The following is a 14,830-nucleotide window of genomic DNA, read 5'->3' on the forward strand; positions in this document are numbered from 1 at the left end:
CCTCCCATCGGTCTTGACTTTATAACACCTTGTACCGTAGTATCCTGTTTGCTTGTCTTTTATCCCTTGCACGGTCCCCATTTCCTCCCCTGGCAGCAAGGCTGTGAGTGTTTGAAAGCTAGAAACAGAGGTGCCTAGTGAAGTGCTTTAGCCATAATCTCTGCTAAGAGACTCCAGCAGGGGAGGAGTGAGGTGTGGTGACTAAGAACAGGGGCTTTGCAGTCAGAGTCCTGAGTTCACGTCTTGGTTCAGCTACTTCTCAGTGGTGTGTGCTTGAAAAACCCACTTGACCTTCCATGCCTCTTTTCCTTGCTGGTAAAAGGGAATAGTAAACCCCCCTCACAGGGTGGCTGTGAGGACTCAGGGAAGTAAAAGGACTATATTCAATTCCTAGCATGGTTTTGGCTTCTAGTGAGCGCTTAATAAGTGGTAGCTGTTATTTTTGTTGTTTTTCAGTGTAACTTATTGCATTGCTTTAAATACTTGGGTCTGTTGTTCTTCCAGACTCTGGCTAACCAGCTATCCGTCCGAGAAGTTTCCAGTCAGCATACTTCAGAACGGGATCAAAATGACCAACGAGCCCCCCAAAGGGCTCCGGGCCAATCTTTTGCGCTCCTACCTCAATGACCCCATCTCAGATCCCATGTTCTTCCAAAGCTGTACAAAGGCAGTGATGTGGCAAAAGCTGTTGTTTGGCCTTTGCTTTTTCCACGCCGTCGTTCAGGAGAGGAGAAACTTTGGGCCCCTGGGTAAGCTATGACAGCACACCTGGGTTGCCTGAGGGAAGGATCACAGACAGTTGATCCTTCTGTGTTTATAGGTGTGTGTTCAAGTCTGCACTCCGAGTTGCCAGTAAAATATGGTATAAGCATGTTCCATGCGATACTTAGGACATACTCATACAGAATATGATTTGTTACTTAACTGAAATTAAAATTTCACTGAGGGTCCTGTATTTTTATTTGCTAAATCTGGCAACCCCATAACCAGATGAGTGTCAATGTCAGGGAAAGAGGTGAGGCTCCAAAACCAGAGGTCCCCTCATGACTGAGGTAATGTGATAATGAGAGAACTAGAGGCTCTATCCCTTTGGCGTTTATTTGCCTATCTCAGAGACAACAACCATTCCCCAGGGAGTTGTTATCAGGTGATTTATAACATCTTGGGCAGCTCTCTTTACATGTGCATGACAATGAAAGACAGAAATACACCTGAGACGACTATCTGTGCTTCTTCTCAAAAAAATAAAAATATGTTTCCTTATTAACATCACCTATCTGTGGCCTAACCATGAGTAACTTAATACTCTTGTGTGAGAGCAGATCATCAACCTGCTAAATACAAATCCCATATCATCACGGTTCGAGGGTTGGGTTACCTTTCTCTCACCTAGGGGCTGCCTTTGATTCTGTTCAGTGGCCTTGAAATGACTTCCCTCGAGGTAGTCTCTGCCATTCTTTGGGGTTAGATAAGGAGGCATGTTGTCCTCCTGGTCATTCCCTCTGAGCATCCTCTTCCTTTCCTTCTACTTGCACACCCTGGCTCTGGGGGAAGAGATGGCCCCAGGGGACGCTCCCCCTGCCCCTGTGTTCTGACACCACGTTCTCCCACCACCCATCTCCTATCCACGCCAGGCCTCCAAAAGGCCCTGCAACTGTTTGGCTCACAACCAACTGTCCCATTGTACTCCGTTTGCCAGCACACACATTTTATTATTTGGTTATATTTTTAATTTGAATGTTTAGGAGGAAATTAAACCTCTTTGTTGAGCACAGGTCCCCCCATACTCTGCTGTCCTGCACCAGGTCCGGTTTACACACACACGTATGTCACTGTCTGGCCCCAGAGGGAATTTATCATTATACCCTCGGAAATCCAAGCAGTCATTTCTTCAAGGCTGGCCATGCAGTTTTCCCATGAGCGCAAGGAGGGAAATTCTCAAAACCAGCTCGGCTCTGTTGTCCAATCATAACTACTGCTCTCTAGCTATGCTTTCGTGCTATTTTGGGAGCTCTGTGCATTACCACAGTATTCCAGCCAGGCTGAATAATTCTCATTCCACAAATCCCAGGATGTTAACATCTTCCTTAACAAATGGGGAGGTCCATAAGGAAATTGATTTTAGAATAGATGTTTTCTCAGGCGGAATGGCTCCCACGTTGGCAGTAAATGTCAAGGCTAATAGTTGGCTCGGTGCTTGATATTCACGGGGCTGAAAGGGGCTCTTGGTCCATAATGATGCTTAACTCCACGGGCACAATCTCTGAGAGGAAATTAAGGGCTCTCAGCACTGAAGCCTCTAATTCTTTTCTGCCTTGTGCAGGTTGGAATATTCCTTATGAATTCAACGAATCTGACCTGAGGATTAGTATGCGGCAGATCCAGATGTTTCTCAATGACTACAAGGAGGTGCCATTTGATGCTCTGACCTACCTGACAGGTATTTATGGGAGAAGCTTTCCTACTGTAAATTTCCAGTGTCATGTTCCACCTTCCTGCTCTTCTGCCCCTGTCCTCATTCCCTTATTTACTCACTGACTCATTAATTCAACAAACATTGAGCTCTTACTAATTCTAGTCATCATGCTGGATATTTTGAAGAAAAAAAAAAAAGAAAAGAAAATTAAGCTATAATCCCTACTCTCAAGGGACTCACAGTCTACAAAAGAAGAAAAATATAAATAAATAAATGAGAATACAGTAATAAGTTCAACAAGAGAAACATTAATGAAGTAGACAAAATAATGATTAAATCTCAGGGGTGGGGGAAGGAGATGATCATGAAAACTTCCTGAAGGCATGAGATGAGTCTTGAGGGTTGAGTAGGAGTTTTACAAGTGGAAGAAGAACAGGAGTGGGAGAGGGAAGGAAAAAGCACTTCTGGCAGAGTGATCCTGAGGTAGAAACAGCACTAGCTGTTTTGTATTAAAGCAATCCATCAGCAACCTTTTATTAGTCACCCAGTATGCACATAATGTATAATAGAAGAATGTAAATGTATTAAAACTTGGTCACTACCTTCAGGGAACACACCATGTAGTCCCAGGGATAGGGATAAAATAGAGATGTGCTCAATAAATGGAATATCATGACCAAAGGTCAAAATGCAGCTTAATTAAAAAACTAGGACATCTTCAAGATCACAGGCAATTTCCCTCTTCATCTCCATATGTTGAGGAGTTTGTATCCTTTCCAAGCATGCAGCAGGCACTTTATCCACATAATCAACGCATTGAGTCTTCACAGCGATTTTATGTGCTCCATGTTCGTAACTCCACTTTACAGCAGAGGAGACTGAGACTTTAGAGCAGTGTTTCTCAACTGTGGGTGATTTTGCCCCCCAAGGGATATTTGGCAATGTCTGGAGATGCTTTGGTTTGTCACAATTAATAGGACTCTATCACTACCTACATTTAGTGAATAGAGGCCAGGGATCCTGCTAAACATCCTACAATGCACAGGACAACTCCCCGCACCTGCCTGCCCCATCAACACAGAACTATCCAGTCCAACATGCTCATAGGGCCAAGGTTGAACAATTGGTTTTCTGGACCACAGTTGATTGCTGGTGCTTTAGAGTGATTAAGTTCATTTGTAGAAGGTCACACTGATCTTAACTCAGTATGGTGTTCCCTAAAGCAAAACCCAAGTGACATACAGCATAAGTTCAATGGATCTTAGTTTGGCGAAACAACTTCTCCCAAGAAGGGAGCCGTATTCCCGGGCTTTCAGGCCATGCTGATGCATATCCCAGGGCTCCTCTTCAGACCAGAATGAGTGCATAATTGCCCTGGGATAGGGTCTGAGTAGAGAATTGCCTACAGGTCATAAACCAACCTGCCCCAACTGTGCCAGCCAGCTAGTCACATTCCAGCTGTCCTAGTCAGGATGGGCAAGTTAGGCTGAGGTAACCAACAACCCCCAAATAACAAGGGTGTAGGACATTAAAGGTCCATTTCTCACCCACTCTGCATTTCCAGCATGAATTGGCAGGAGTCTCTGCTCAAGGTAAAACAGCTTCTGTAGGGCTCAACTTGCTCGATATGAGCTTCCTTTGAGTCCCTTGCTTCTCCCTTAGCCAGCCACCCAGGATCCTGCTCCAAGATGTTTAGACTCTTCCACGCCAGGACTGAGGAAAGCTGAGTCCTCTCACCTCCTAACTTGGGTCTTACTTCCTGTTTCCTGTCTGTAGACCCTGCCTCTTTCTGGAAGGGGATGTAATTGGGATTGAGTCCATCCTTCAGGGAGCCATTGTGCACACACACACACACACACACACACACGCATGCACACATGTGTCTCCTCCTTGCAGACCTAGTGTGTTGACCTTACCTACCAAATACCAGGTGGCACCCACATACCCTGAACGTGGATCAGCTGGGAAATGTGTCATGGTTTGGAGAGCTGGATTTGATGTCTTCTCCAAAGAATTAACTAATTCTTTTTTGTAGAGACCTGAGTCTCAGAGAATGATATTAATGATGAAGTACCAGAGTGGGAAAAATCATACCTCAAAGCAGTATACACAGGATAATCTCGATCCTCTAAAATATATATATTTATAATAGCTATAATTAATGGAGTGATTTCAGTATGCTGAGAATCATGCTAAATGTTTTATAAACGTCATCTCAGTCTTAACCACAACCTGGTAAGCTGGGTACTGCAGTTATCTCCATTTTTCAACCAATGAGAAACTGCTATTAAGTGGCAGAGCTGGAATTGGAACTGAGGGTGGTCTCACACCAAAGTCTATGCCCTAAACCACATTTCTGTAATGCCTTTCACGTGTATGTATACACATACACAGAAGGAAAATGTCTGGAAGATGCCTAAACAGTAATAGTTATTTTTGGTGGAATTCTTAGTGATTGTAGTTTTCTTATGGTTTATCTCTCTCTTCTAATTTCTAATGTGGTGAAATATATTATTTTTGTAGCAGCCATAATATCAAAAACGCCTTGTCTTCCCAACCTGAGCATGGCTTCAGCAGCCCTGTGTGCCAGCAGAGCTCCTGGGCTGGAAGAATCCCCTGTTTCAGGCTAATGACCAAGTTCATTATGACCATCCCTGGGCTCAACTTCTCCCTCTGTCGGTTGTCCCCAGGGGAATGTAATTATGGAGGCAGAGTGACCGATGACAAAGACAGGCGTCTCCTGCTGTCCCTTCTGTCCACGTTCTACTGTAAGGAAATCGAGCAGGACCGTTATGCACTTGCTCCTGGAGACACTTACTACATCCCTCCCCACGGCTCCTACCAGGTGAGGAGTGGGGCAGGGTGGCTGCCTCTTTCTCCCACAGTAGCTCAGTAGTCCCCATATGGCTACGGAGCTGCAGTGTGGCCAAGGAGAGCTCAGGGGCTACCTAGGGCTTTCTGACCTGGATCCATAGCTATTTCCAATATTCCCCAAGAGTCTTCAAGAGAGGCACTGTGACTGTTTAATGAATGCTGGGTATTTGGTAGAAAAGGTCTTTCAAAACATGGGGTCCACCCAGATGGGTCGTGGGGGAGAGAAAGATGATTAAGATGAACCCTTAGTCATGGGCAGACTGGAAACTGCTGCCTGAAGACAAAGGCACAGAAGGTAGCAAAAGGTGAGGGACAGAAAAACTGGATGGGGAATGAGAAAGGGAAGATGAGCACAAGAAATCTGGAGGAAGGATGAAAAAGAACTTACTTTTATTGATCACCTGTTACATGCCAAGGCCTGATTCCTTTGTAACCTCATGTGTCTTTCCATTTACAGATAAGGAAACTGGGGTTTCAGATGACAAGCTTACAGGTTACACAGTTAGCTTGTGATGGAGCCAGGATCCAAACCCAGTTATGTCTGCCTCCAAAGCCAGGCATCCCCGGGGAGCAGAGAGGAAGCCAATGGTGGGAGGAGAGATACTCAGCCTCATCTGCCTTCATACTCACTCCCCAGAAAACTGGATGAGGAAGAGCTTGGGATGTGTGGGCCCAGCCTGTGTGTGTGTGTGTGTGTGTATGTGTGGCCTGTGCTACTGATACAGTGTGAATGTATAACAGAGGGAATGGCCTGAAGAAAAAAAAAAGATTTTCTGTCTCTTTCAAATTTCCCCCACTCTTTTTGGGAACTGCAGCCTAACCCTGAAGCAGGTTAAGTCCTTTGTTAAAAGAGATAACTCAGCCATCCCAGGTGGCACCAGCCCCCCAGATGGGTGGCTGGTGGAGGCCACAGGCTTTGTTTTTGGCAGAGATGGGACGATTAGAACAGTTAACCACAGTAGCCTAGAACTGAGGGACCCTCGCTTTAAAAGCTCTGTATTTCTACTTATGTTCAGGAAATTTGGATTTTGAGATGACAAGGTCTACCATTTTTTCTCCTTTGCAGACAAAGTAATAAAACTTCTCTTTCCTCCTCCCCAAACCATTTGTTCTCATTCTTCTGATGTGGCCTTGAGGATAAGTGCTGAGTCTTTGGTAACAATTCCTGTTCAGATCGGGTACAGCTAAGCCCTGAGTCATCTGTGGGACCCCAGAGTCTCTGCGTTTATGTCAACTGGAGATTTCCTTTCCAGACCTATATCGACTACCTCAGGAGCCTGCCTATCACAGCCCACCCCGAAGTGTTTGGCCTTCATGAGAACGCGGACATCACCAAAGACAACCAGGAAACCAACCAGCTGTTTCAAGGGGTGCTGCTGACGCTGCCGAGACAGTCAGGAGGGAGTGGCAAGTCCCCACAGGTAAGCGGGCTTGGGGTGGGGACATGAGCCAATGTCCCGGGCAGTTTTCCATCTAGTGGGCACACAGGATTGCAGGATGACCAAGAAGGCAGAAAGTGGAGGCCTGGCAGGCCCCTGAGGGAGGGGATGGGTGTTCTGGTCTCACCTCTGAGAGTCCTTAAATACAGAACTGAAAGGGAACGAGGATTTCCAAAATGTCCACTATTCCTGTATAAACGTTGTGATTTATATATCCACGTATCACCCTATACTCCATTTACATAATATTTTAGAACTAACTCTGTTTTGCTTAAAAAATTTATTTCAAAAACTGCACGTTGGAACCCTAAGTGGAAACCCGGTATCATTTCCATCAAGTCATGACAGACACACAAAGAAAATGAAAGCTAAACAGTGATGAAGTTCTTTCCAGACGGTGTTGCTGGCTGAGGCCTTGCTGGTTTCTTGCTAAAGGGCAGGGGGTAGGAGGTGGGGGAGATCTGCGAGTGTCACAGAACTATGAAATTGTCACCAACCTGCGTCTTTTTCTTTGAGAGGAATGAAAAGAGGAAGATGGTCAAAACTTGAAAAGAGAGTAGCTTTTTCACCCTGTGACTCAACGTTATATTGTTTTGTGTACTGGAAACTCCTAAGATCATTTTGGGTACCTCTAGTGGTCACAACTCACGGTTTGTGAAGCACTGACGTAGTCACCCTACTCAGTCTACAAGTGAGAGGGAAACGACCCCCGGCAGAGGAAATGAGCTGCGTCAAGTCCTTCATAAAACCAGAGGCAGAGCCAGACCCAGAACCACCGTCTCCTGACTCCACCCACCCCCATCCCTCCCTTCCCTTCTCCTCCTCCCCAGCTACCTCATATCCAACCCCTCAGTTGTGGAACTTGCTTATTTGGTTTCTTGATTTGGTTCATGGTGCTGTAAGTGGTCACTGGTATGAAGGGAAACCAGCCTGGTTGGTGTGTCCCAATGTAGGAGTGGAAATTTCCCTCACAGTGGGAAGAGGGAAGGACATGTGCATCCCAGCCTCCCACCTGCACAGGGTGGCGGAGCTCCGTGTCCCACTCACACCCAGGTCCTTCTCCTCCTTGAGCCTCTAGACCTGTCCCCTTCCCTATGCAGCTAAGCCCGGTGCCCTGGGCTTTTCTTGCTCAATGCTGAGGAATGGCCTGCTGCTTCCTGGTGTCACTGGTACTGAGGGAGAGTCCCACAGACTCCAGGAGCTGGTTGTCAGGGGCCAGCTATGAGAGCCCTGGGAGACCCTCACTCGGATCAGTGCTGCCCTGAGCCTACCTGGCTGGGCAGGGATTCACCCACTGGCCCTCAGGCCCTTGCCCCAGGTGTGAGGACAAGGCTCTCATTGCTCAGCATCTTCACTTTCTGGGCCAAGGGGTGATGTCCTCCCCAAAGCTGGTAGGGTGATGAGTTCCCTCCTTTCCCCACCCTGGGACAGAATTGGCTTCTGTAGGAGAGTTCCCAGGGAGGTCCGACACAGCATGTCTGAATAGACAGATGCCCCTACTTCTAGTTTACCCAGACAAAGCCACAGCCTGTGGGGCTTGTTTCTCACTTACCTCTCTACTGCCTGCACTTTAAGGAAGTGGTTGAGGAGCTAGCCCAGGACATCCTCTCCAAGCTTCCCAAAGACTTTGACCTAGAAGAGGTCATGAAGTTGTACCCTGTGGTCTATGAGGAATCTATGAACACCGTCCTGAGGCAGGAGATCATCAGATTCAACAGGTGGGCCCAATGGTCTTGCTGGAATCCTGGGAGCTGGAGTGTGAGGTGGGGGACCTAACGGGCAGTAACTGAGAGGGTTGCTTGAAAAGGGGTTGCCGTGTAGAGGAAATGGTTTGCCCCACGCATAGGGAAGGCTGTAAATAGGGCCACCCCCAGCAGGTGTTGACTCAGGGTTAAAGCACTCCTGTTCATTCTCTCCCGTTCATTCATGTGACATCTATAAAGTTACACTAAAACTGCTACCAACCACAAGCTAATAGTAAAAGTAGTCATTAGAGCCACTTTTATTGAGCCCTTAGTGCCAGATATGGTTCTAAGCACTATGCATAGTTCTCATTCAAACCGCACAGTAGTCTTTTGAAATATGCACAGTTATTAATCCCTCTACCACCATTTTACAGATGAGAAAGCTGAGATCCAGAAGCGTTAAGTAACTTGCCCAAGGTTGCACAGTCATTTGGTGTTGGAAGTGAGTTTGAACCCAGTCTGATTCCAGAGCCCATGTGCTTAACCAAGATGTGAAATCAGAGTGAATGTAGAAAGGGCTGGGAGAAGTTCATCCCATTGCCTCTGCCACAGAGATAGGGGTCTTATTGGCTGGCCATGGGGCCAAGGGTCTACGGCTTACTCCTCTAGTCCCTCTTCTCCTCCAGTGACTATAGCATAGAGCCCAGTGGGATCACCTTGATTTGATTTCTAAATAGTCAAAACTGAAAGGGTTACCAAAGACCATCTAGGCCAGATGAGGAAACTGAGGTCCAGGGATGACAGTGGTTTGATGCAGGTCTCAAGGGTCTCAGAGCCAAGCAGGCTAACACTCATCACTTCTTCCTCCAAGACCAAAGTTCTTGCTCCTCCAGACATTCCAAGTGTTGCTGTCTCTATTTTGCCTCATTGGGTCATTGCTCAGTTTTAGGGACAGCCTTGACTCTGGAGGACTAGGTAACTGGAGGAATGTTCTTGAGAGTTTCTCAGCTTCCCCGGTGTTAGGGTTACTCTCCAGCGTCTACAGGTAGTTGGTTGTAAGGGGACCAAGAAAGGTGTGGGGTGTGAGCCAGACACCCTGGCACGATGGACTGTAGTCCTAGTCTGTCCAATCAGACACCAGGCCTAGTGGCTTCTCTCCTTTGCACCCTTTCTTCTCCAAGGCCAGTGAAGCTCTTCCTCGGTGGTTGCAGGGGCTTTCAATAGCCTTTACCACTGGCCATTGTAATATGAGTGGATGGGGTAACAGCAATCTTATTTTCCAGTGATGGTCAGGATTAATCATTTCAAGCAAAACTCTAACATTCCTCCCCACTACCTTTTCTTTTTTTTTTTTAAACCTGTTCATTCAGTGGTAGGGGAAGCCCAAAATGATTAGGCGATAAGTTCAGCTTCCAATTCAGGGAAACCATGATTGTGTCTTTTGGGCCAAGTGTTCCTTCCTTGGATACTAAAACCTTGAAACTAACAGAGCTCATAGTTGCAAGAATACAAAGAAAAACTTTGCAAGTAATCCTTTGGGTATAATAGAGATCTATGGTGTCATCCATCAGATGGCAGCTTTGCCCCTTGACTCCTTAGAAAGCACATGTCTGAACCTTAAACTCCTCTTGATATGAATGTTTAGAGGTTATACATGCAGAAATCCTTTTCCTGCATTTGATCATTCTCCTGTCCATTTGGTTGAGAGTCTGTAAATCTTTAGAGATGACAAGCTGCTTCTGGTAGATTCTTCGGTACCCTGAGGTGAATTCCCTCTGGGCTTGGCCGGGCCTCAAGGACATAGAGGCCAGAGGGAGAGGCAGGTGAACCTTGGCATCTCCTGGGCTGCCCTTCAGCTGCCTTTTCTCAGGTGTGTACCTCATAGTCTATAAAAAGAACAACTTTGACAATATGAATCAAAAGCCTCAAAACTGTGCACACCTTTTGACCCAGAAAGTCTTTTAGTAAGAAAATAACTAGAAATTTGCACAAAGATTGATATACGGGTGGCTGTTCCTAGCAATGTTGTTTACACTGACAACAATCTAGAAATAATATATTTCAACAATAGGGGAAGAGTTAAACAGAATGAAACACTTTCCAGTCATTACAAAGGACAATTTAGGTCTTTATTCATTGGATTGGAAAGATGTTCCCTATATGCTAAGAGAGAAAAACAAATTGCAAAAAGGGAACATAGTAAGATCCCATCAAAAAATATTTTGTGTTTATATAGAGAAAAATCTGGAAAAATACACATCCAGATTATCTTTAGGTGTGGGGGAGTAACAGGTGATTTAATTTTTTCTCAATTAATGATTATACGTTAATTATCTGACCTTTTAAAGGGGGGACTAGAAAAAGGATACCTAGAGTCAGTGTATTTGGGTAGAATGGGACCACTGGAAAGCCAGGCCCAGCCAGCTTCTCTGTCCTTGCAGACTGACCAAAGTGGTTCGCAGAAGCCTTATCGATCTTGGCCGAGCCATCAAAGGACAGGTCCTGATGTCCTCAGAGCTGGAGGAAGTCTTCAATAGCATGCTCGTGGGTAAAGTGCCAGCCATGTGGGCGGCCAAGTCCTACCCATCACTAAAGCCGCTGGGGGGCTACGTGGCTGACCTGCTGGCCCGCCTGACCTTCTTCCAGGTACCTGGGAGTCAGGGTAACTGGGCACTTGGCATGAGCACTTAGGCAGAGAGGACATTCTGAGATGACAGGTCAGAGGCAGGGGTGTAGGGCAGGCAGCCATGCTGCGTCCTGGATTGACCACCTGGAAACAGTCTCCCCAGAGGTGGGGGCAGGAGGGAGACTTTTAAAAGTCCTTGAAAAGATTATAGCCTCTGGAGGTAGGAATAGGAACTAGAATAAACGTCACAAACTGGTGGCTAATGGGCCAGATTTGACCAATAGATAGGTTTGGTTTGGCTGCCTGGTAATTTAAAAATTTTTGAGCTAGCATGTAAACATTGGATTTTTACACATAAAAATCCAGGTGTTTGTACTGCAAAAAAAGGGAAGACCTGAAACTACGGGCCTGCATTCTTGCATGGCAACTGTTGCTGGAGATGAGCGGCTGTCGCTCAGTTTAGACAAGGCAAGACACATATTCTCCACTGCTACAGTCCTCAGCACTCTATTGCATCCCTGACACCAGCTTGCACCTGTGCTTTGTTAAAGTAGAAGTATATTTCTTTGTACCCTCATTTCAAGAGTGAGAAAATATAAGCTAAATGGAGAGGGCTGCCTGTTTCAAGAATGAGAAAAAGCCTATTTCCTTATCGGACTTGTTTACATTACCTGCCTTTGAACGATCTTTGATGTGTTGTTAATTTTGAATTTTGATTTCTATGGCTCTCCAGGAATGGATTGACAAAGGCCCTCCTGTGGTCTTTTGGATCTCCGGATTCTACTTCACACAGTCTTTTCTGACGGGCGTCTCTCAAAACTATGCCCGGAAATACACCATCCCCATTGACCACATCGGATTTGAGTTTGAGGTAGGGGTGTTTTGGGTTAGGTCCACTCAGGGGGCCAATCAGTCAAAACAATGTTGCTGATTTACTTAGGACACCAAACAGCTGGGTGTGTTAAGGACCAAATGCTTCTGAGATGGTATAAATGAAGTATTCAGCATGACTTACAGTAGCTCCAAAGCTATTCCTGGCAGAATTAGAGGATAGCCAAGGCTTTGTCTCTGTATATATAAAAAGGAATCTTTACAGAGGAAAACTCTGCCACCATCATACCAAGAAAAATGAAAGCATCCTCCCCACACAATGTGGTGGACTCTTCATTTGAAAGAATGTCTTTGGGTAGTCCTTGGCTTGGAGTAAAGTCAAAGGAACAGTCACTATTCAAGAATCACCCTGTCCACAGGTGGAGAGGAAGGGGTGAGATGAACTGTTGTAGAACAGTGTAGGATTTTTAATTCTATGGAAAGATCCTTTGAGATCATCTAGTTCAGAGGTCACAAACTGGTTGCCCTAGGTCTTAATTTAGTTTATGAGTGAACTTAACTTCATTTGCCTTTGAAGATTATGCTAAGTCAAAATGAACACAATAAGAAAGCAAAATAGCTAGGGTAAACATTGGAAAATAAGGTAAGACCATGTTTTTTTGACGTTGAAATGATTGCATACCTAGAAATCCTAGTGAGGTGGCTCGCACCTGTAACTTCAGCTCCTCGGGAGGCTGAGGACTGAGGCAGGATTGCTCGAGCCCAGGAGTTGGAGTCCAGGCTGAGCAACATAGGGAGATTCCATCTCTCTCTAAAAACACACACACACACTCACACACACACAAACAAATACACACACACATATGTAGACAGTCCCTGACTAACAATGGTTTGATTTAAAATTTTTCAACTTTACTATGAAGCAAACGTGATTCAGCAGAAACTGTACTTTGAGTACCCATACAACCATTGTGTTTTTTACTTTTAGTACAGTATTCAATAAATTACATGAGATGTTCAACACTTTACTATAAAATAGGCTTTGTATTAAATAATTTTGCCCAATTTTAGGCTAAGTGTTCTGAGCATGTTTAAATTAGGCTACGCTATAATGTTAGGTAAGTTAGGTATATTAAATGTATTTTTGAATTACAATATTTTCAACTTACAGTGGGTTTATTGAGACATAACCCCACTGTCAAGGAACGCCTGTAGAAGAATTTGTAAGGTGGCTCTGGTTATTGGTTAAATATACAAAAATCCATAGCCTTTTCCTATCTTGCAATAAGTACTCAGAAGTGGGAAACACATTCCATTCATAGTAATAAAAAAATATTAGAATTCGAATGATTTTAAATGGAATTTGTACTCTCTGGTTCCCCATAATCCCCACCACTCCCTGTTCTCCTATACTTTGACCATTTTCTGCATTTATCTGAAGGAATTTGAATTTACCACCTCTGAATCTAAACAGTGGTGTGCAGGAGCTCAATCATACCAAGTCGCTAGAGCCATTTACATTTTCAGGAATTGGGGGAGCTGGTTGTTAAATAGTTGGTAGCCTGAAATTGACCATGGTGGGAATCTTCACAGCACAGAAATTGACAAAAACTACAAATCAAGTCTTTATTCTCCCCACTCTCATTTCTAGCACTGTTTTACTATCCTGCCTCTGTATCTGAAGATCCAGGTCCCAAAAGCGAAGGGATTGTGCAAAATCGCTAAACTAGTTTTAGTTAATATGACCTCCTGGTTCCTATCTCAGTGCATTCTCTGTGCCCACCACGTAGAAGGGCAGCCTGCTGACTAGGACTCAGACCTGGACCAGGTGTGGCAGGCAGGAATATTATTGCAGAAGCCCCAGTGCCCTTGGAGATACCTCCTGGGAGAGGCAGACGTTGCAGCCAGGTTGCACTTTGGGTATCAGAGTATTCCAATCTCTTAATGCTGCCCCATGTAGGAAAAGGAAAACTCACAGCTTTCCACTCTTCCAGGTAACCACACAAGAAACGGTCATGGAGAGTAACCCAGAAGATGGGGCCTACATAAAAGGGCTCTTTTTAGAAGGTGCCCGTTGGGACAGGAAAACAATGCAGATTGGAGAGTCTCTTCCCAAAATCCTGTACGACCCCTTGCCCATCATTTGGCTGAAGCCAGGGGAGAGTTCCATGTTTCTGCATCAGAACATTTACGTGTGTCCAGTCTACAAAACAAGTGCCCGGAGAGGAATCCTCTCCACCACAGGCCACTCTACCAACTACGTCCTCTCCATTGAGCTCCCAACAGACATGCCCCAGAAGCACTGGATAAACCGAGGGGTGGCCTCACTGTGCCAGCTGGATAACTGATGCCATTTGTCTCAAAATAGAAAATAAAAGGCATTTCATTCTCTACTACAACCTAGCTTTCCTGAGAGTCATGTGGAATGACGATGATGGCGATGACGGTAATGATGACGATTATATTGCTATGAGCAATTGCTGTGTGCCAGGTATTTCACAGCAGCCCTAAAAAAAGTAGGTTATTATTATTATCATCCTCCTTTTATGGCTGTAAAAACCATGATACAGAGAAGCTAAGTAATATTCTCCAAATCAGATAGCTGCTACTAAAGTAGTATTTGAACACAGGCAGTGGGACTCTTCAACCTAGACTTTTAGTCATTTGGCTAGGTTCTCTTATGGTTATTGTTTTCATATTATTTTGCTATAACTGTCATTGAATTTCAATTACTGCTTTCCCAGTCTATCCAGATGGGATACCTACCATCAAGGCCTCCCAGAGGTTGAGAGAGTCTTGGGCCACTTTTATTTGTTAAGGTTCTTGATATATTTAAAGTGCACTACTCACAACAATCTTATGCAGTAGGTATTAATCATTCATCTCCATTTCATAGATGCAAAAACAGAGATTTAGACAAGTAGCTAGCTCAAAGTTCCACGCCTAGTCAGTGGTAGAA

The 14,830-nt window shown here is 45.1% G+C and overlaps 1 protein-coding gene across 1 annotated transcript in view; it reads left to right on the forward strand.

Moving 5' to 3' along the window:
• Window positions 1-14,261, forward strand: part of DNAH3 (dynein axonemal heavy chain 3) — a 128,091-nt gene extending 113,830 nt beyond the window's left edge. The window contains exons 55-62 of the mRNA XM_069485998.1: window positions 505-749; window positions 2,324-2,440; window positions 5,107-5,261; window positions 6,544-6,711; window positions 8,305-8,447; window positions 10,856-11,060; window positions 11,774-11,911; window positions 13,866-14,261. Of these exons, the coding sequence (XP_069342099.1) occupies window positions 505-749; window positions 2,324-2,440; window positions 5,107-5,261; window positions 6,544-6,711; window positions 8,305-8,447; window positions 10,856-11,060; window positions 11,774-11,911; window positions 13,866-14,219 (1,525 nt within the window). The 3' untranslated portion in view covers window positions 14,220-14,261. The remainder of the gene's footprint in view (window positions 1-504; window positions 750-2,323; window positions 2,441-5,106; window positions 5,262-6,543; window positions 6,712-8,304; window positions 8,448-10,855; window positions 11,061-11,773; window positions 11,912-13,865) is intronic.
• Window positions 14,262-14,830: the final 569 nt, after the last annotated feature.

Source organism: Eulemur rufifrons, chromosome 14 (assembly GCF_041146395.1).
Source record: "Eulemur rufifrons isolate Redbay chromosome 14, OSU_ERuf_1, whole genome shotgun sequence".
In the NCBI taxonomy this organism is placed as follows: Eukaryota; Metazoa; Chordata; class Mammalia; order Primates; family Lemuridae; genus Eulemur; species Eulemur rufifrons.